A 22,780-nucleotide genomic window follows, 5' to 3' on the forward strand; every position below is an offset into this window, starting at 1 on the left:
CAATGTCTGCGGGCATGGGTGAAGTGCCTCCCCTCTGTCTTGCGACATTGTACGTAGAAAAATGTCCCTGACCATGTTATATGTTATCCAGAGTACATTCCCCTTGGAACGGTTCTGGGGGTACCTGGAGGCGTAATCCTGGCATTGAACATTCTCCAGAGTTGCCGACAGATCTATCTATGGGGAGCCCCATTCTGCGAAAACGATGGAGACGATGCCTCAGTGTAATTGCCATACGTACTCCCTGGGCAACGAAAAGTCACTGCTGAGTACGTCTGCCAGAAAATTGAGTCCCCCTGGAACATGTTGTGTTAACATGAACATGTTGCGTTTGAGAGCCCACTTCCAAATGTTCTGGGACAGCCCTGGAGAATGAGTGCCCCCTTGTTTGTTCAGATAGTACATGGCCGTGGTGCTGTCTGAGTATCAGGATCGTCTTCACCTGCAGTTGTGTCTGGAAAGCCTTCAGTGCTTTGAACACTGCCAACAGTTCCAACAGGTGTATGTGGTTGGATGTTATGTCCGACAACCAAACTCTGTGCGCCGTTTGTAGAAGCAGGCAAGTTCCCCACTCTGTAAGAGCCGCATTTGTGGCTTCCACTGCGGGGGTGGTAAAGGATTTCCCTTTCAAGAGGTTGTCCCTCGACCACCACTTCAGCGAGAGAACGAGGGCCGGTGACACGACCACTAGATTGCCCCACTGTCCGCTGGCCTGACACCACTGGCTGTTGAGCCACTCTTGCATTGGGCGCAGGCGCGTGTGAGGAACCAAGTAGATACATGACGCCATCATTCCTAGCAGCCGAATAGCCTTGCCTACAGTCACCTCTCGACTGGCACCATACTGAGGGATCTGAAACATGTTTTGGACCCTCTCTTTGGAGGGGAAGACTAGGCTGTCCTTTGTTCGAATCAGAGCCCCTAGGAACTGTTTGACCTGACTGGGGTCTAGGCTGGATTTTTCCCTCGATCGAGAATCCCAGACTGAATAAAAGATTGATCGTCTTTTGGGTATTTGACAGACATGTTTCGTAAGAGTCCCCTGTTATGAGCCAGTCACCGAGGTAAGGCTAGAACGGGATGGATTGCCTGCGTAGATGTGCTGCTGCCACCGCTAGTACTTTGGTAAATACCCTTGGTGCAGATGCTATGCCGAAGGGTAGTACTTTGAACTGATAATGCTTGTCTTGTATCATAATTCAGAAGTATTTTCTGTGTGCTGGCAACATTTAAATATGAAAGTATGCATCTTTCATGTCCAGTCTTGCCATGTAATCTCCCTGTGATAGCAGTGGAATTACTTCCTGCAGTGTGACCATGCAGAACTTTTGTGGCTTTACAAATTTGTTTGCTGGGCACAGATCTAAAACGGTGCATGGTTAGATCCTTTTTGGGTACAAGGAAGTACACTGAATAAATACTTTCTTTTACCTGTGACAGAGGTACAATTTCTATGGCTCCTTTCTCCTGTAGTGTCTCGACTTCCTGCAGAAGAATGCGAAGATGGTCTGGTGTCAGTCGTCTCGCTCATGGAGGTCTGAATGTTGGGGACCGGTTGAACGCTATACAGTACCCGTGGGCCACGGTCTTTAGCACCCACTGGTCTGTAGTTATTCCCTCCCATGCCTGAAGCAATGATGTTAACCGGCCCCTGACCGGGGAGGCATGGGAGGGGACCCGAATCTTCGGGTCATTTCGAACCTGAGGCCGGGGAGTTTGAGGGTAGAGTTCCAGCCTCTTACTTTGCCACGGCGGTGGGGATACGGGGTGGTGTATCCGCTATTTCCCCTGTGTAGAATTCCAATTGTTTCCCGATGAGTATTGTTGTTGAGGGAAGTGTTGGCCACAAAAAAAGCCGTTTGGACCCAGATCCTCTTCTCCTAGAAGGTCTTTATGTAATCTGGTCCAATGTTTTAAGTTGTCATGCTCTTTTTTTGCGGTCTCGAGGGCCTCATCCACCGCCTTCAGAAACAGATTGGATTCTTTCCCGGGTTTGTTTATCAGTGACGCTTGCGTCTCTGGCTTGAATCCAGAGTTCCGTAGCCATGCACGTCTCTCCAGGAGTGTGCTCTGAGCAAGGGATCTACCAGCCGTTTCTGCAGAATCCAAAGTATTCTTAAGAAAGCTTTGGTTCACCTGTCTGCCCTTAGTGACAGTGGTGAGGAGACTAGTATGTAGGGGTTCGGGAACCTCCTGTATGCCTTCCTGTAGTAAGGCCCACTGGGCATCAGCGTAGCTGGCCAACAAGGTATTGTTGGCCATGCGCGTGGAGAACGCTGCTGTGACCGTGATCCTTTTACCAAGGGCGTAAAATCATTTACCCTCCTTATCAGGGGTACCTTGCCTGTTGACAAAGGGACCCCTTCCTGCTTTCGTGTAGTAGTCACAACCAGGGAGTCTGGAGTGGAATGACCTTTGATGTACAGGAGGGTCTTATGGAGAAGGGCAAAAGTTTTTCTATTCGTGGATTGACACCTCTTGTGAGAGCAGGTGTTGATAAGGAAGGCGCCAGACGTTTTTTAATTGAATTGAGGAGAGGAATAGCCTGGCTGGCCGGCGGTTTATCCTTAAGGATGTCCTCCACGAAGTCAGCTTCGGGGACCGCTTCACTTTAAAATTGCTACAGATGATCAGCTGCTTTACGCAACATTACATTAAAAGTCAAGGGTCATCCACTGGCAAGGGCTGTTGCCGAGTGATCGAGGACTGGGGAGAGTCCAGTGACAGGGCATGAGGGTCTTGATCCGGGGACTGCCATGGTTGAGGGACAACCACATCTGGTTTCTCTTCCCAGCCCTCTATGGGATCATGCATGTCCTCAGGGTTGATGAATTCCTCATCCTGAGTGTCAGCAGGAATGTCATCCTCAGTTAGGTCGTAATTGTATATATCCTCTTCTAAAGAGGGGTCAAAAAGTATTGGAAATTTAGCTTTGGGGTCCACATGACTCATCCCTTGGCCTCGTTGGTTAGGTTGTTCTGAACAGGAAACAAACCTGTCCAGCCTTTCCATACAGCTCTCAAACTTTTCTCTAGTCCAAACCGAGGACCTAGAATGGTCTAGAGGTGGAAAAAGGTCTGGAGCGTGTTCATCCGTCGAAAAGCGTCGGGATTTTTGCATCATCAAGAATAACCCTTCTTCACCCTCAGAGAACTCCTCCTGAGGTACCGACAGAGGTGAGACGTTACTGTGCTTCTCTTTTGACTTATGAGTGGGTTCTGGTAGCCCCCTTAGGCGATCTTTGAACCTTGGCGGATCCTTGAGCCTTTCTGTGGGCCTTGGCGCATCCCTGGGTTTCCGCTTCTGAGAATCGGTGGCAACAATCCTAGCTAAGCTGTCGGCAACGTCCTCTGCGGTCAGGAGGCGCATAGCTTCAGCATGCGCTTGCGAGGGGGTCCTCTTCGCCAGTGCTGGGGCCTTGTCCTCAGCGGCTGCCTTTTTCGGCAGTGCGGGGCCTTATCTTCTGCGACCGTCTTCTTCGGCAGAACCGGACACTATTGTCGCCAGACGCATTCTTGCGATGCGTCTCAACGGAACCTGGTATATTAGGGGTAGCACCCTTTGTTTTCGATGGCCCAGTCGCTAGGCGCATTTGCGGCTGCGGGGAGGGCTGCCGATCCCGATGGTCGGCGGATGCCGCCGGAGCTTCCGGTGTACCCGTTGGCGCCGAAGTCTTCTTCGACCTGGGGTTGTGAGTTTTGTGCTGTGTACACGTTAGATGGTTATCAATCCGTGCCTAGCGGGGCCGGGGACAGACGATGCGGAACGTGAGCGTTATGTCGAAAGGTCAACAACCTACGGTTCAGAGGTATGATCGTCACTCTCACAGTCGCCACATTCGATGGCTGCGGCAGCGGGAGAAAATTCAGCCTTCGACATACCACAGGCCGCCCACCGCTTGACTCTACGCTCCTTTAATGTCCTAGGACAGAGGAGCTTACAAGCCGCGCATCCTTCTTCCTTGTGATCGATGGGCAAGCACCGGTTACACCGTCTGTGCCCATCTTTCCAAGGGAATTTGCTCCTACAATTAGGGCAAAATCTAAATTGAGTCATCTCCATAGCTGAGGATGGGCAGAGTGACGAAGACCAAAAGGGAAAGAGGAAGGAAAGGGAAAGGCATTCTCAATTTGCATAGAAATGTCCACACCGACCCCACTCTCTACTGTATAGGCCGGCGGAAGGAACTGCTCGCCAGTCTATGCCCAGCATGTGATTCTAAGCAGATTAACAATCAGAAGACATGCATTACTTACAGTAAAAGCATTTCTGATGGTTATCTGCTTAGATTCACATGCTCCCACCCTTCCGCCCCGCTCGGAAGGAACATAGACGTATGACTACTTTCTCTCTTTTCTGTACTCGCTCACAATAGTCATAAGGCTCCCTCACGGCAGATAAAATACAATCGGAAGGACCTCGATGCGTGAGGGATCTTGGGTACACTACACGTCACATAGGGATAGTGTTACAAGCACTCCCATGTCGACGTCCCCTTTCTATTCTCGAAAGACGAGATGCAATACTCTGCGGTTACCACTGGATGTCTGACCATATGCACAGCATGTGATTCTAAACAGATTAACAAAGATCAGAAATATATGTTCCGTTGCTGGTTCGCCTCATCTGCTCCCATGGTTTCCGATACTACTCCTATGCCGATGACACCCATATTCTGGTTCGATTAGATGTGGATCAGGCTGGGTTATCCTCTGGGCTGCGCGAGTGCTTGTCAGCTGTGTGTGTGTGGTGAGGAGGTGGATGAATGCAACGGGCTAAACTGAATGATGGGTTCCCCTTCGGGTTCGTTTATGTGAACCTCTTCATTCTGGCCACCCCCCCCCACCCTGGGTGATCTTCCCATTCCTGTGACAGTCAGGAATTTGGGGATTCTTGTGTCATCCTCTCCATCGATGACCCCACAGGTGAGTGTGGTGTGCGAAACAGGACATTTTCTCCACAGAGTACTTAGGAAAGTACTCCCTTTACTCCCCAGACATTTGCGGCCGTTGGTAGCATCTCAGATCACTAACCACATTGACTATAGCAAAGCTCTCTACCTGGCTCATCGGCAGGCACCATCCATCGCCTGCAGCTGCTGCAAAATCTGGCAACTCGAGTGGCCACAAACTCTCCCTTAGTCCAGTACTCCAGGCTCTTCACTGGCTTCCTGTGGCCCAGAAGATTAAGTTTAAATCCTTATGCCTGGTTCATTTGGCTTTCTACGGACAAGGGGGTGGCTAACTACAGGATAAATTTCACCCTTATATACCTTGGTAAGCCCGCCATGCAGGTAGTGCTTATTTGGTGGAAACCCCTCAAGTTCGGCGATACCGAGTCTGAGGACGTTCCGTTAACTTTGCTGCAGGCATTGATAACCATCTTCAGTTTAGGCAGGCAGTGAAAACACTCTTTGTTTTAATCTTGTGTGGTCTAACCTCTACCTTGGAATACTTTACGCCAAGATGCCCTTGGTTGAACTTGCACACTAGAAGTGTCAATAACATATTACACGCCAAGAATCATTCAGCTGATGTGTGTTTAGCCAATGGCGGACCATTGCTCCAAGCACAGCCATGCATTCTGGAAAGGTCTTGCACAAAAGAATGAATCCACACCACCTCAGACAGGCATTTGCATACCCCAGTCAGAACTGGTTTCAGGCAGACTACAGTCCCAAGTCCTGTAAAACAGGGCCCAAGGAGGCCATTCCATCACACACAAAAGCAAAGGAGGACAAGGGATAGAAAAGGGGTAGTCCTCAAGTGATCACCATGACATCTGTATTGCTGGAATTTATAGGTGCGTGTAAAAAGGACCCAACCAGGTAAAAAAAAGATTGCAACATGCAGAACCATTTGACACAGGCAGAAAAAGCCAAAACTAGCGTATCCACATTACCAACCAAAAGAGTACACTCGCTGGAACCACGTGTACCTTGGGGGGTCCCTAATTTAGGAGTCATTAGCTGCACGTCTCAACATCAATCGGACAACAGTTTTGTGATCAATCCAGGCCCCCCAAAATCAGGAATACGATGGCATAAAATCAGTAATAAGATTTGCACCAAATAGGCAGATCTAGCAGAAATATATTATTAACAAACTAAAAGTCCCAGCAGCCCCTCAATGATCTATTTGGGTTAGAATTGAGATTGCCTATACTGTGCAAGAAGGAAACCACAAATGAAACTTCAGTGAATATTCGATGTGAAAAAAGGGGCATCATTTTTACTTACTTCATAGACACCCTTCGAAGGAACGCAAAGAAGTATCTCAGTGTGTCGATGGTGTGGTCAGACATCAGACAGGAAAGGAGCAACGTGGCAGCAGTCTTCTCCTCCTCACTGGCCAGCTGCTGGGCCTTAATGAAGGACTCTTGCAGATCCAGACGGAGAATGGGCTCTGGCAGCTCTCGGAAAAACTGTTTGAGGAGTCCTGCAACATCGCATGGTGGTGCTGCTGCTAGACAGCCATCGCCAACATCCAACTTGCTCTAAAGGAATGGGTTTTAGAAGAAAGTGAAGGACTTCCTTTTACTAGAAATCAAGTAAAGAGTACTCAACAAGAACCACCAACACCCAGAGCGCTAACCCACCAAAGCCCAGAGCACTTCCACACCCGATTGAGGTACTTTAAACCAACCAGTGACCAGGTTTAATAAACTTGTCAAGACAGTTTATTTACCCTTCCACCATCCTCAACAGCACCTTAATCAGGAGTGTAATGGCTAGCCATATTACCCCCCCCCCCCCATTAAAACAATGCAGCACATACTGTATACACTACAATATGAGAGCACATTAGCTCAGGGTGCAAACTTGCAAGACGTTAGCTACAAGCCACACCTAAATATCTCTCAGCCTGATTTGTGAATGACGGGCAGAGCACTGCAACCTCAACAATATTGCAAAGGTGTAGCCCTAGGGGCACCATTGACTGATGCACAATACAAATATTTGCAAGGGGGGGGTTGCTATTGCGTTTGCTACATCTAGCTGTGAAATGCATTTTGGGGTGAAACTGGTGTAGAGACATGGGTCAAATCCTGGAATCCCTTATCATTTTGTGCCTCATCCACTTGTGAAGCAAAATTGTCTGTGCATACAACAGTGGCCACAATAACCAATATTCGCTTTATAAAAAACAAAAAATATGACCTTTTTGTTCTGGCCAGGAGGGACTTCTACTGATATACAAATTGATAAACAGGTGCCCATGGGCTAAAATCTGGTCTTCCCCTGGCTTTCCCTCACTTACATGGCGGTTGCCTGGTACAGAACAAGATGTCTATTGGGAACACTAGACACAAGTGAATGCGGGTGCCATGTAGCATGGGCAGGATCTGCACTCCGAACAGGAAGATCGTGGCTGTTGAAATTACAAAGCTAAAAATACTAGCTACAACATCTTCTCACTTCGTAGTCTACTCTTTAGGGAGCTACAATGCAAGGATATTTGCTGCACGAGGGAAAGTGACATTTTGCCCACCCTTCACACCTTCACAATTTCTTTACAGGTGTCGCCTAATCTTCAATGTTGTGCCCCCCTGATATACTTCCTGCCAATTCCACACTTGCACAAGCATGATCAAGTGTAACTTTCGCGTGTCATATACTGGGCATTTGATTAGCAAATGCCCAGCAGATGACAGATGTTCATGTTTTCCCTGGAGATAGGAGCTTATGGCAGCTAGTCAAACCAATGCAAGTGTGTACATGTTAGTTTTAAAAGGAAATCTACAATTGAATATACATTCTAGGCAAAACGGTAACACTATCGTACTGAAATTCTCAACCTTTTGGCCCTACAACACACCATGAGAAGAGGCTGTTGGATACTCTTATTGCATAGAGATGGGTCGTTGAGACTGCTTCTTGGTCAGAACATTCAACCTCCACTGTACGGCAAGTCACAGCCACTGCATTCCCATAGGCCCCATAGTACAGTGATACACCACCTCTTTCAAAATCTTACAAGTAGTCTAGCAGGCCTCTCCTTTACAACCACATCGTGGAAAAGACCACGGTGGCTAGAATAGAGTTCCTTTCATTTACTCCAGCGAAACCCACCAGTACAGTGCACCACCCACTTTGTCAGATAGCTCATCTAGCTAATAGACTTGCTGCAAAAATCTGTGCTTAACCTGCAGGTTAGAAGCACAACTCCCAGAAGTGTCATGTCCCATTCTGCACCCTCCCACCCAAAACTCCACCTGCATGATGCACAAATTCCTCTACCACCCCATCCTGTGTTTTTAGGCATCATAGTCTCAGAGAGGCCATCTGCTGGATTCTGCCCTGCATCAGGTATTGGAAAATCCTCACGGGGGTTGCAGCGGATACCATGATACTGTCCGGGTTTGCTTTGCAGATGCATATAAAAAGGCGATCTCACCCAAGTAGACCATCCAACTCTTGCGCGATAGCCGAGCTGGTTCATGTGCCTGCTGCAAACATCTCTGCAATCTGAATGTCACAGGTAACAGTTTAAACCATTGCAATATGCCCTTAGATTTGATTTTTTTTTTTTTGTTTTTTTTTTTAACATGGATAAAATGAGTACGGCCATTACGGTACCCACAATAAGTAGAATGGCCCGCTAAGCGTACAAACATGTCCTCATCCGCAAAGTGCCCAGCCCACTTAGGACTCACAAAAAGCACCTGCCGAGGACATGGCTTGCGCTACATTGGAGGAGAGGACACATGCTTGCACTGTGGACTGTCCCTGGTCCCATGGAGAAAAATATCCTCGCAGAGGTGAGGGCACCACTGCGCACCCGAGAGGAGACGCTCACTCATTATGATAAAATACATAGGCCTGTGACCAGTTAGTGGAATGCGGACTCCAGGGGAAGACAGAGCACAGCCAGTGAGGTCATAAATGGTCAACCGCCAAACATGCCATACATAGAGTGCCCCGATCCCGGTACTTCTCCATTAGATACCCACACCACACCAACCCTCTCAGACCCCCTTAAATGAAGTTATGCACAGTGCCCCATCACAGTCATTGGTTCCAAGCTGCTCACATCTCCTGAACAGTTTCAGAAAGCCCATTAGCTAGAGTCGCAACTCTGCCACAGTCGTCCTTGCAGCCTACGCACCGAGCTCCTGTACTTCTTAGACACTGCCTTGATACACACACAATAACACTGTCCTCACAGACATCCCACTTTCACATGGCCACTCACAGAAAACTGTGCAACAGCTGTCTAACATTCTTAACAAACTGCCCTTCACAGACATGTAATTGCACACAAACGTTTGCTCTCCGAAGGGGACCAAATTTATCATGGCTCCGCTCCCCGCGTACTGCTCTTTACATATTATCCCGCCTCTGTCCCATTAAACAATGGCATTTGCTTAAGGTGACATTTGCTTTGGGGGGGTGCAGGGAGGGGTGGAAGAGAACGGAGCAGAGGAGGAAGTCCGGCTCAGCACTATTCACGTACGGTGGGTGTTCAATGCAGCAGCACTTTGAGAGGCTGGCGGGAGCAGCACAGGCAATCCAGCCTTGACTGCACTGTGAAATAAGGAGCAGGGGATTCGGAAGAGGCAGAAAACGCAACTTTTAGCCTCGGCAAAGGCAGCATCTTGCTCTCACATGGGCATGGCCACCTTATCCTTTCTGCGCAGCAGAAACTTGTGGGGACGACGCACAGCAGCCACACCCATAAACCCAAGACCTTCTCCACCAATCGAGGAGGACCTGGGTGACTCGCATTGGCTTCTGCAATTGTTTTACGGGCAGCTGCCAGTAACAGCAACTGTCTGCTTCTCTAGATATCCATATGCACCAGTCGCTTGCACCTTGGTGACTTCTGGGAACTACATCTTAACAAGTAATCCAATGGTAACTGGGACAAAGTGGCCCTTTCTATGCAGGTGGTTCACTGCAGTGGGTGTTAGAGATGTGTGGAAACAAAATGAGCATGTAGAGGTTGAGCACTTGGTAGGATGCCAATTCGCCAAATGCAACCAATTCTTGCTCATGTTTAAAGTTACTCGCCATTTGAGAATGTACATGTTGCACCCCTGTTAGCTTATTAACAAAATCAGCATCAACCACAAGCAGAACTTCCAGCTGAACAGTAGAGACCCCCTGCTACCACCCCCACAACCAAGAAGGGGTGGCAAATGGCGTTTTAAAAGAGACCCAAGTATATCAAGCTCAGTCTGCGTCTTCCTGTGTAGCAGAACATGTGAAACTCAGCCCTAGCCGTATGCCCAGCCTTGGCCTCAACTGCACAATCCCTCAAAAGTCTTCACTATCCCGGCTCCTTCTCAACACCTACATCGAGCTACCAGCCATTACCCACACATTCTTCACTCTGCAATTTGAAATGTAATCTGATGAAAGGCTGGCGGGGAGGGGCAGACATAGCAGAACACTCAAGGACCGCCCCTCATCGCCCCCTGCAACGGTCTTCAAGTCAGTCAAGAATGGATGATCACTACCAGGCCTACAACTTGCTCTGAACTGCTCATCCTCTGATCACCATGCCCCTCACATTCTCAAATTGTGCATTAGACCCTTCAGCCTCAACTTCCAAACCAATTCATAATTTGGAATTCTTTAAAGAACGAACTACATAAGAAGGATCCTCTCACCAAGTCCTGAAACTGAGCTGAAGGCGGCTTGCAACAGCAAGCCCTCGAATTTCTACTTCACACCGTGCATTTCAACTACACAAATTCCCTTTACGATGACCTCATCAATTATTTCATCCCAAAACAAACTATCCAAAACAACGTTGTGAGGCTGGTCTACAACCTTAAGCCGCATGATCACACCTCCAGGGTTTATTCAGTTTCAATATTCCAGCATCAAATGCAAAAGTCTGCCTAGCCCAGAAAGTGACCAGGAACCCTAAAACATAAGAAAACTTCAAGAGCTTCCATCCAGCAAGACCATCAGATTGGTCTCTACCGTCCTAACCATTGAAGTTCAAGCTCCCATTCTATGCAGTTCCTTGACCACTCCAACATGAATGATCCCACAAGACTAAGCTACTTTCTCATGCCCTTTAATCGTCTGTTTCAACCTTCCTCGCCCCAACCCCTTCCACCTTCTCCTTTTTCTCTTGCTCTAGAGACCGAGACCAATATGAAAATGGGGATAGGAGGGTTCAGTGAAGGAGTGAAAATGGATCGAGCGAAGTGTGGAAATGTTAAGCATATCCTCGTAAGACAAAGGCATGTAGAGAAATGGTTTGCATACAAAAGCTTAGGAAGGGAGCAAACACATCCCCACCACCCGAGGCGCTTTAGGGTGAGGCGAGTCCCATTGGAAGAACTGTAATAGTCCAAAGGAGAGGGAGGCAAGTCCCCACACAATCATAATCGTGTATGCAAGTTAGACGTTTAGACATAGTGTGCGTATATAAGCAGACGCCACTTTGCAGATATTAAATAGCCATAGCCGAAGCATGGGGCCTGCATGGCCATGCAGTATTTAGCACACTAGATGCAGGACTCGAGCCTGAAGAGGAAATCTCAACAAGCCCAAGTGCTGGAGAGAGGCCCACGCTGCTAACTTCCCCAGAAACCCCTTTTGTTTTACAATTGTTGCCTATATGTTTGTTCTAAGAAAGAATGTGCCCTGCAAGGCAACGAGACAGTGCTGGGTGCCATGGTATACGTGGTATCACACAGGCCAAATCAGGCCTCCGACCCCCACCCAGCCAACCACAAGTTACAGCCCCTACACCTGCCCCAGTCCCAAGAACCCTGAATTCCAAGCTACCAGTTGACCCCCAGACCACCGACCATAAACCAATGCACCATAAAAAATGTAAGAGCATGGTCATCCCACTTTTTATTTTATAATGACATGATGTAATGCAAGGCACAGGGAGGGATAAACTATAGTTAAAAAGCAAGGGTGGAAGCCTTGGAAGCCGAAAGATGTGATCTGGATGAGTAAAGTGTGTGTGTGTGTGGGTTAGTGTGACCTCGAGACTCCGCCTGTGCCTGTCTGAACATGCCAGGTGCACTACAGAATGGGAGAATAGCACTATTTACAAATGTAGCTAATCGCTCCTTTGGCCTTGGTTCCCTGGAGATGAGCCCAGCAGACCCCACAGGATGGAAGATGGACAGACTGGCTGGGACTAATGGCCTGGCAACCCCTGTGGAGCGGGCCGCCCATGTATTGGGTCGCACCAACCAGCCATGTGGGTTTCTACTATCTGTAATGAGGAAATGTATGGTGCGGTATCGCTTTGCAAGCTTCTGCTTGCACCCTTTTTGCAAAAACGTTCCACGGCAGCAAAGTTCTTTTCTGACGCACCTATTTTTGGAGAAATAAAACTCCTTTCAAGAGTTTCTTGGGGCTTTTTCCCTAACGGGTTGTATTTTTTTCTGGTGTGAGCCTTTAGGGGCATGCCTTCAATTGGTGGCCCAGACATGATCCCAGCACCCCCCCCCCACCCCCCCAACTTCCCTGTGCCTGCGGAGGTGTTCAGGCTGTTTTTCCGGATGGGCCGCGCCCACCTACAGCAACCAGACCCGAAAAACGCTTATGACCATGGGGTTTTACAGGAGCAGGCTTGGAAGAATTCCCATCTGCCTATTGGAGCGGGCACGGCTCCGAGGAGAGTGCAGGCTGGAGGTTATTGGGACCCCATGATGCAGAGTTTTGGTGAGCACACACTTGCAAGTGATAACAAGTAGGGGACGGGTATATGCAAAGGGTGTTAGCACGCAAAACATGAGATTGTTGGCATGGTATGGATGTGGTTCGTTCCATTTTTTAGTATGAACTTTTTAAGGAGAATTTTAAGGAAAGGAAAACAGAATGTTAGGGAGCCTTCCCGAGTGAGCTGAGAAGGTGGTACCAGGTATATTGTGTAACGGAGGAAAAAGGAAACAATTCGGAGCCCCGCATAATTAGTGGGCTCGGAAAGGTTATTTTAGCGCGTTTTGTTTGCGTCTTTATTGTGGAGGGGCATTCAGTAAATAGTATGTTTTTAGTGTGTGGAGTGTGAAAGGGATGGGGTGTGAGTGATGAAAAGTGGAGGGGAAGAGCGCTTCCGATTTCTTTTCTTGTTGGGACGGAGGGGATGAAGGACTGACTTTTGTTACTTTGACGGGCAGCGGCAGCATGTGCGGCGCGCTAGCAAAGGCCTAGAAATTTTGAGGCACAGAGACCATTATAATGGGAGCATAAACATGTATAAAGGTCCTGCCACTATATTTTGACAGACTTGAGAAATACTAGAAACAAGAAGAGGGGGCGGGGGTGCCCCGCTCATGGCCAGAGCAGGGATCCCATAATCCTCGCGACTTAAACACTTGTGTATAGGCGCATTATAAATGCCATGCCATATATCAATCAGGGAATTTTAGAACATAAGTGGGACAATTGCAAAAGAGGAAAGAGATATTAGACCTTTGGAAAATGTTCAAAGATATAGAAGATCGAGAGAAGAGGAGCATTGAGAGTAGGGGCAACGGTACAGGAAAGGAGGGCGGGGAACCAACGGAGCAGGGGAATATACCCATTGGCTGCTTGCCCCACAGTAGGTTACACCAACCCGACCTATGTGCCCACCACAGCGACAGCCCAAACAACCCCATATGCGTCCCCTCCGGAAGTCCCTGCGCATGCTGATGTCAATAAAAAGAGACTTAGAAGTAGCACTTGCAGCGGCACAAACAGAATTGACTTGCGGGCAGCACAGAGTGAAGTGAAAACCGATAAACCATGCAGAGCAAGGATCAGATGGGTGGAAAGCAGGAGACTGTTTGCTCATAGAAACAGAAGGAGAATAGGGCTAGCGGACAAACAGCCTAGGGTACGAGAACTTAAACTCCCGCTGAGGAGAGGAAGATGGATGGAGTACAATTGATGAGTATGAGGATGAAGAGGCAGAGCAAGCGCCTGAACAAACTCCCCGGGTGGAGTTTGTGGGAGGGAAGGCTAAGGAGCAGGTTTGGCCAGATGGCAGTGGCAAGGAAAAAGCAAAGTGGAAAAAGGGTTGACAGGAATAGGGCAAAGATGCGAATGCCCCTTATACATAAGGGTTCTAGCAGGACGCACTATGTGCCATGGGTGCAGATGGACACAATTTGACAAAGACACTCCCCGCCCCCTACTGCGGGCAAGTGGATTTATATTTTCGAAAAACAGACAGTCAGTGAGAGGGGGGGGAATGCCCCTGGCAGTCGGCAACATGAAAAGTTTATTGGTAGCAGTACGATTATCCAGTATGTGGACGACCTACTTGTCTGTAGCGATACTGAGCAATACTGCTGAAGGGACTCCATCACACTATTGCAGTTACTGGCACGGACAGGGTACATGGTTGACAAGGCCAAACTACAGTACTGACAACAGGAAGTGCTGTATCTAGGCCAGTTAATATCAGCAAACTGTGCGTGCCACCCCCTGGCCCATGACCGTGAAAGAGATGCAAAAATTCTTAGTGCTATGCAATTAATGCATGCAATGGATTTTGGACTATGCAGCATATACCAGGATGCTCCTGCAGGCCCGCAAGGAAGCACAAAAAGGCAATCACAAACTCGAATGGAGAGCAGACATGATGAAAAACCAATTGATATCTACAGCCCCAGTGCTTGCCAACCCAGACTATATACAGGAAATTTACATATTCTCACATTCCAACGGCCAACTCATGACTGCAGTATTGACTCAAAAGAGTACAATGGTCCACAAGCCATTGCCCTACTACAATGGCACACTGGACTCAGTGATGCAGGGACAATTCGCCTGCGAGCAAGCACTTGCTGCAGCTGCGTTCACAATTGAGAAAAGCTCCATAATCGTGATGGGGTGTTCCGTCAATTTGCACGTGAAGCATTCAGTGTTCGCCATTTTAGAGATCGAAATCTACACAGAGCTTCAGCATTTGAAATTATCCTCTCAAGCCCAAACATTCATATTGTGTGGTGCAAAACAGTGAACCCTGCCACCTTTTTGACAGAAGTGTGTACAGAAGAGGATTTAGCAATGCATGACTGTCACGTATGAAGGGGAGGACATTCCTAATGCAAGGGACAGCCCATTGGAGGAGTGGGATGTTTATGGTTGATGGGTCAGCAACAATTGGCCAGGAGACTAGCCAAGAGACATACGGGAGCTGCAGTAGTGCGCCTCGAGGTGAATATGTGACACAGATTATGAAGAGACTGCTAATGCATCACCCGGCCCAAGCGGGGGAGCTCATAGCGCTCATTGAGGCACAGCGGGCGTTGCAAGGGTGCCACGTGACCAGTCTGCCACGGTGGAAAAGGAGTGGTTTCCGGAGAGCAGACTGTTCACCAGAACAGCATGCCACGCCACTAGAGATTGATTTCAGCATTTTCCCAGCCCTCTGTAGTGGCGGTCGTTAAGTGTACCACCCATACCAATAACAGATCAAATTTCACTGGGGAACACCACTGCAGACGCTGTGGCCAAAATGGCAGCTTATCTCCCAGCACCCACACATACCAAATACGTAACCACGCCCTCAACTAATCAACAAAATACCACATAGGCACTGCCTGTTGCACAGCCTATCAAACTGCAAGTCAGAGTGCCACCTGAGGAGAAAGCGCTATGGGCGTAGAGGGGTTGCACACAATCCGACTGATTTGTTGTGGCAGCAGGAGTGCACTAGCAAGGCAGCAATGCCATACAAACTGTTGACGATCGCTTTTGATCAGCTCCACCAACACACCCAAAGTTCAAAGCAACATATTGCAGCGGACGTACAGGACGATTGGTTTGTGCTCAACCTTCAGGGGCACCTCACAAGCATGATCATACACTGCACCACGTGCCAAACTTTCAGCACAGGCATGACGCTCCAAACTTGACCGGGCACGCTGCCCCGCCCTATCGTTCAGTGAGCTAAACGACATGGGGGGGGGAGGGGGGGGAGGAGAGATGCAATGGGTCCCGATACTTAATTGTTGTGGACTGCCCTTTTTCACTGTGGGTTGAGGCAGGACCTTGTGCACATCTGGATGCAAAATGTGCAGCCAAATTATTGGTTCGTGAAGTTTCCCCCCCCAACCCCTGATGGTTTGTCTGATAACCGCACACATTTTTTCAATGAGAACTTTAAGGAAATCGCAGCACTACTTGCCACTAAGCACTGGATGTGTTCAATTTATCACCCCCAAGCCAATGGCATAATGGAGAGGATCAACTGCCTTCTCAAAAGCAATCTAAGCTTTGCACCTCTATGAAAAAACTGGGTGCATTGCTTACCCTTGGCCCTCTTCAGTCTACGCACACAACTCAGCAAAGACCACTAGTTATCAACCCATGAGGTAGTAACTGGTTGGCAAATAAACACGCCCACATCTCCAGTCAGGAGGGCATCAGATGCCCATAAGGAAGTAGCGGTTTTAGGTGAAAAATTCCAAGAGTATTTCACAACAGTAACATGTGCAATTAAATGAATCTCCCGACAGATTAAACTGCCTGACAAGAGGACACACCGAACACTGCAAATAAAACAGCAACAGACTGCCGTCCGCCCAGCCGCTGCTGCCTGGAGAATATATTTACTTAACGAGTTTTGTTAGGAAGTGGAATAACCCCAGATTACATGGTCCCTACGAAGTCGTGTTTTCAACCCCCCCGCGCTGTAAAAGTGAAGGGGCTGCTTTATTGGATCCACCTCTGATGTCCGCAGGGTACCACTAAACAGTACACAATAGTCTTAAAGGTACCAAGCATGTTCCCCATCACTAGACATATGGCTAAAATTGCACATTTCCTCCAAGCCCCTATCTCATTTGTGCACACATACAAGTATTTAAACAAACATTTTATCCTCCCTTTCTCCTCCTCCCTTTCTCCTTTATCTTTTCCTTCTTTTCTGTGCATTCTATTTTCCTTTTAGGAGAGAAGACGATGGAACAAGCATCAGATACATATATATGTTAGAAACAAAATGTTAACTATCATGTTCCTAGATGCTCATACTCAAACATGTGTGGCATGAATACTAGTGCAGCATTGTTCACTATTTTAATGTTCCTATTAGGGATTTATTGGGGGACCATCTTTTATATTGGGAGGTCAGATAAATGAGTGGGGAGGTTGGAGTACATACACAAACACTGAAAATATGTATAATAGTAATGAGCGTAATAAAGGTTATAGCAGACCAACAAATATATTCTTGCTCATACGTACAGGTGTATTAGAAAAATGTTGCATTTGTTTTTTAAAGTGTTTTTCATAACATAAGCACTGATATTAGAAGCGGAAGCGTTGCGAATAAAGCCGTGGGACCACATTAAAGAATGAAATGGCAAGTATGAAGGGCGAAGTACAACGCATACCGTGGGCTATGCCTTGATGCTATTGAAGATGTGCGACAGAGATGACCAACAGTTGGTACACGGATATGAGTGCGGCAGGGAGACAAACCACAAATGGCAGCGGTTACATGTGTGCTCACTCAACCCACACACACACCAGGGGCACCCCAGATATTAGTGCCACAGGAAGTACCAAACAGAGGCACATTGTGTGAAGAATTCGACCATCTGAACTGGGAATGTGCCCACCCCTGCTTTTTTGGGAAATGAAAATGAATGATGGGAGATCAACCTCTGAAAATGTGTGAGGCCATTCCGCATACATTTTCCCTGCTCACTGCATGCATAGTTACCTGTATTCCGGTAGGACCTAGCCCTACAGGCAGCTTCCTCCCCCGTCATGTTCAGCTGGAATGTGACAGCCATGGGTACATCAAAGCATCTCAAGAAGGGGGAAGGCAACCCCTTCCTCCGGCCATGGGCAGCCCAATTAAAATTTCAAAGGCTCTGTGGATCCGCCTTCCTATTGTCTACACTGCTGGTGGCAGTGCATATTAGTAGGAGTTATTGGACCAGGACTGCGTCAGGCTTGAAAGCAGAATGGACAAGAGGAAGGCAGGACTAACACCTTTTGGATATGCAATGTGCCAACTTGAAGCTAGTTCCCACCCCTCTGTATGAAGGACAGTGAACAGCATGTCTGGGTCCACTATTTATTGTAGGCAACCATTGCAGAGCAGACCCCTTTCAGAAGGTCTGAAGTACGTGATTTGAGGGAGAAAGAAGTCTGTTCTCACCACAAACATCAAGGGAGACTTGCGCTTTGATCAAGAGCCACCGAGGGCTCAGTTAACCAGAGACACTGATCTACAACAGACAGGAAGATGGGTTACCTTTCCTGTTGCAAAGCACACTGGTCCTGACCTCACGCATAACAGAAGATTGTTGGTAGGGACCCAGGATTGGTTCATTAAGGTAGGCTTAGCCTGCACCAATCACAGGGGCCTATTTGGCTTTAAAAGAGGGCTGAGGTCCTCACTTAACAGATCATCCAACGACTTTGAAAGGAGCTAGGACGACTCATTTGGACCCTGGCTGAAGGTACAGTCTGCCTTACATCTTCTGCCTGTGAAGGAAGGCCAGGATTTCCAAAAGGGAAGCAAGATCCCTCCCCTACACATCTCCCAGGGAATAGAGGGAGATGCCAGAAAGAGAACCCATCGAGCAGCTCCAGAACCGGTACCCAGCCAGCACAGAGCGTGCCCTGCTAGGTTCTGCCAGCAGGCTTCCTAGGTGGGAAGTGCCAGAGTCTCTGAACTAAGGACAAGGACGTTGCCTGCAAACTCTCTCCTCAGCTTTGGGCCGTCTGCCTTAAAGGACGACACGAGCCCTGCAAAGAAGATAGGAGTGCCACAACAAGCATCAACCAGCATCCATCTTAAGGACAATTTCGAGAAAGGCTGCACCACTGACAGTTGTCACGCTGCAGTTACTAAAGATGTACGAGACGCCTCGACCAGTGTTTCAGATCTGCCAACCTGCACAGAGAAGGATTCTTGACCCTGAGCCACTGTGTAGGACAGCCTGCAGCCGTCCGTCCAGCCTCATTTGCCGAACTGCCTGCTACCAGATACCCACAGCTCTCTCCCATCTTGAACTCTGTCGCAGGAGCTGCAAAGCATCCTGGAACCAACGCAACGCTGTCTAGCATCAGATCATCTCAAGCACCAGGTACATTGTGGTTCTGTCCCCCTGGCCCTTCTCCAAAGTGCCCTCGTGACACTTCCGACCCCTTGCTCCCTTGGTGCAGGAACCAAATAACCTTGAACAGTTTAGACGGATTGCTTTACCGGCTATCCGTATGTCAGTAGCCAGAAAGCCTCCCTTTCCTTCGTGGAACTGCCTGTCCAGATTGTGGGTTGTATTTTGTAGTGTGCTAGAACGGTCTGACTGGAAAGTCCCATTGATCATTGGGTAATTGTATTTTCGCTGTGTTCCAACCAACCAACGATCCACAACCTTGCAGAGATAAGCCTGCCGTTCCGGCAACACGTTACCAAAATTGGACAAGGAGGTTTATAATTTACTTGTGTTGCATTCTGTTTGGATCCCTTCTGGTGTACTAGAGGTGTGGGGTTGATTGATGGTTTAGAAGCAGATATTCATCCCTGGACCACTGGTTCCCCGGAAGTTGATTCGTCACACAGTGCATGGTTCACCTTGCGCTATGTAGGATTAAAGGCACCTTCCTGGCACAGAGTACAGCTAGAGCGCATCGATCCAGGACCCCCCCCCCCCCTTGCAATGCTACATGATAGATGGCAAGGGACCACAGAGCTGCCTAGCAGAGGGCCTCCTGGGATACGAAGAGGAACTTCTGGCCACAGTGGAAGCAACCTGTGCACAAATCTGGACAGAGCACGTTACAAGATGACATGGATTGCGACGATCGAAAAACCAGTGAAAGTTCACCAATAAGAAACATACAAACTTTGCTTCCACAGTGAAAGAACTATTTTAAATCGGCTCTAATGAACGAGGCAACAGGACCCTCTTGATTAAAGACCAGAAGGAGGGCACAGCAGCTGTGATGGATTACTCCTGGGTCTGTGGCCAACAAATGTACTTGCACCTCCCACCATCATGGAGAGACTACTGTTCGCTGGCCACGCTGCACTGAGCACTATTAGTAATCGCAGAAGATAACTTACAAGTCGGGGGCAATAACCAACACAGCCCCAACCGTTTCTCATGCATTCGAAGAACAGAATTGTGCATCCTATCCGAAAAAGGGCAATACGAGAAACCGCAGAGGATAAAGAGATCAAACTACCTCTCTAGAGACTCAGCTACATTGCTCGCTGAATTCCCTGAAGAATATAGACTGTTCAGCTCAGCAGAGACCTACTTCACCTCCCTATTGTTACCCGGCATACAAGCAACAGCCAATGCAAAATGGCTGCAAATTGCACGCGGAGAGCTGGTCCGGTTGGCAAATAACACAGAGCATGGGTTCAATGTCACAAAGGTCTAGCTTATTGCCCCGAGGCTGATGACGATGCAGAACCATTATGGCCTCTATATGCGGACGGCGAAGGAAGGCGGTTTGTGCTGATAAATTGGGGATTCCTGTTGCACATTCCGTAGATGTGGAGAACGGGTCGTTGTGTCTCATAATTGCAGCCGTACATGGTCTACGGGTTTGAAGAAGAAAGGAGGAAGAATCCAAGGAAATGGCTGTTTCAATATTTCATTCGATTGGGCCCCATCCTGGCTGGGGGTCATCGTGGAGATGCTGGTAGCAGTCATCATGTTCATCTTGGTCATCTTCTACACCTGCCAAATGAGCCTCCGGTGTTGTGCCAAAGAAATGACTAGTAGTGCGATGATGGTGTCAATTGGGGTTTCAAAGGTACCTCGCAATACAAAAGATGGGGAAATACAAACTGACCATGCCATCACCCACATGATCCCCATCAACTATGTACAAGTCGACCACTTGTATCACACCACCATTGTCTCATCCCCCACCACAGGCCCTGAAAATTACGAATAAGCATGGGTAGATCTAGCAGGCGATGGGGGATGCATTTATAGGACGTGTACCCCCTGAGGAATATGCGCAATGAGGGGAAAGCTTATGGTCCGTGTGCTGGATACCACAAAAGGGAACCCCACCATATGAAGAGGCGGTGAGAAGGGAGAATGAGCGCATGCGTGGGGGAGAATTTGTTACTGTAGAAGTAACGAAAGGGGGGAATGTTGGGAAGGGAGCAAACCCATCCCACCCCCTTATATGCTTTACAGTGAGGCGAGGCTCATTGGAAGAACTAGAACAGTCAAGGGTTGGCGTTTAAAAAAAGACCCCACACGATCATAATATTGTATGCAATTTAGGTGTTTAGACAGTGTGCGTACATAAGCAAACACAAATTTGCATACATTAAAAAGCCATAGCCGAAGCATGGGGCCTGCATGGCCATGCAGTATTTAGCGCGCTAGACACAGGACTCAAGACTGAAGAGGAACTCTTAACAGGCCCAAGCACCGATCCCGCGCTGCTAACTTCCCCAGAAAACCACCTTTGTTTTACAATTGTTGCCAATATGTTTGTTCGAAGAAAGAATATGTCCTGCAAGGCCACGTGGCAGTGCTGAGTGCCATGGTGCACGCGTTATCACACACAGTCCAAAGCAGGCCTCAGACCCCCAAACCCAGCCAACCACGAGTTACGGCCCCTACAACTGCCCCAGTGCCAAGACCCCTGAATTCCAAGATACCAGTTGACCCCAGACCACTGACCATAAACCAATCCACCTAAAAGATCTAAGAGCATGGTTGTCCCACCTTTTATTTTATAATGACATGATTTGTAATGTGAGGTACACAGAGGGATACATTATAGTTCAAAAGCGAGGGTGGAAGCCGAAAGACGGGATGAGGGAAGTGTGTGGGTTAGTGTGACCTCGAGACCCCCCTTGTGTTCCAGTCTTTGAGCATGCCAGGTGCACTACATAAATGATAGATTAGCACCATTTACTAATGCAGCTAATTGCTCCTTTGGACTTGGTTCCCTGGAGATGAGCCCAGCAGACCACATGTGATGGACCGACGGCCTGGGCTGGGGGCCAATGTCCTGGCATACCCTATAGAGTGGGCCGGCCATGTATAGGGTCACTCCAACCAGCCACGCCGATTTGTATTATCTGTAATGACGAAATCTATGACGCTGTATCACTTTTTAAGCTTCTGCTTGCTGACGCACCTATTTTTGGAGAAATAAAACGAGTTATCCTTGCAAGAGTTTCTTGGGCCTTATTTCTTCTGGTGCGAGTAGGGGCATGCCTTCAAAAACTAGAATTTTAAACATTTGCATTGGAAGATTTGTGTTTGCTTTCCACCTTGAACAGTTTTCAGTCTTGGAAATGTACTGCAACGTATGCAAGAGGAGTTTTCAGATTTTAGAAGGCCCTGAACAGACTTTTTTGGCAACTGTTATTGGAGGGCAAACTCACCCATTTCAACAGAACTGAGCCAATGTAGGCTGGGCTTGCCTTAAAAAGAGGTTATTTACTCTGATTAGGAGAGCTACGTAAGCCAATTCTTCCAACCATTAATGACTTTAGAAGGCAACCAATGTCCAATTCTTATGTACAACATATTTTAACTAAAAGGCATGAACACCATAACAGAGCAACAGAGCAGAGACAGATCATGCAACTGTAGATTTCTGCTAGAAACCTTGTTCTTCAATGAGTGCCCTACAGCTCAAGAGGTCTTGTTTGAACAGGCACACCCCAAGAATACAACCCATAGAACTTGCATTCCGAGTAACTTAGTTTACCCACTCAACACAAGAGAAATTAACTTAACCTACAAAACTGATGCCATAATAATTTTTATTATCAAGAATCCAAGGTGATTCTTGAAGAAATGACAGAATTTTAATGTGCCTTTTCAAAATTCTCCTAGGCCACTGGAGCACAAT

The 22,780-nt window shown here is 48.0% G+C and overlaps 1 protein-coding gene across 2 annotated transcripts in view; it reads right to left on the reverse strand.

Annotated features, from left to right (window-relative positions):
• The window catches only part of ARHGAP11A (Rho GTPase activating protein 11A), a 350,081-nt gene that overhangs the window by 252,991 nt on the left and 74,310 nt on the right, over positions 1-22,780 (reverse strand). For both annotated transcript variants that reach the window (XM_069638559.1, XM_069638560.1), the window contains exon 4: positions 6,239-6,495. In XM_069638559.1, coding sequence (XP_069494660.1) covers positions 6,239-6,495 — 257 coding nt within the window. The remainder of the gene's footprint in view (positions 1-6,238; positions 6,496-22,780) is intronic.

Source organism: Ambystoma mexicanum, chromosome 14 (genome assembly GCF_040938575.1).
Source record: "Ambystoma mexicanum isolate Mex_15411 chromosome 14, UKY_AmexF1_1, whole genome shotgun sequence".
In the NCBI taxonomy this organism is placed as follows: Eukaryota; Metazoa; Chordata; class Amphibia; order Caudata; family Ambystomatidae; genus Ambystoma; species Ambystoma mexicanum.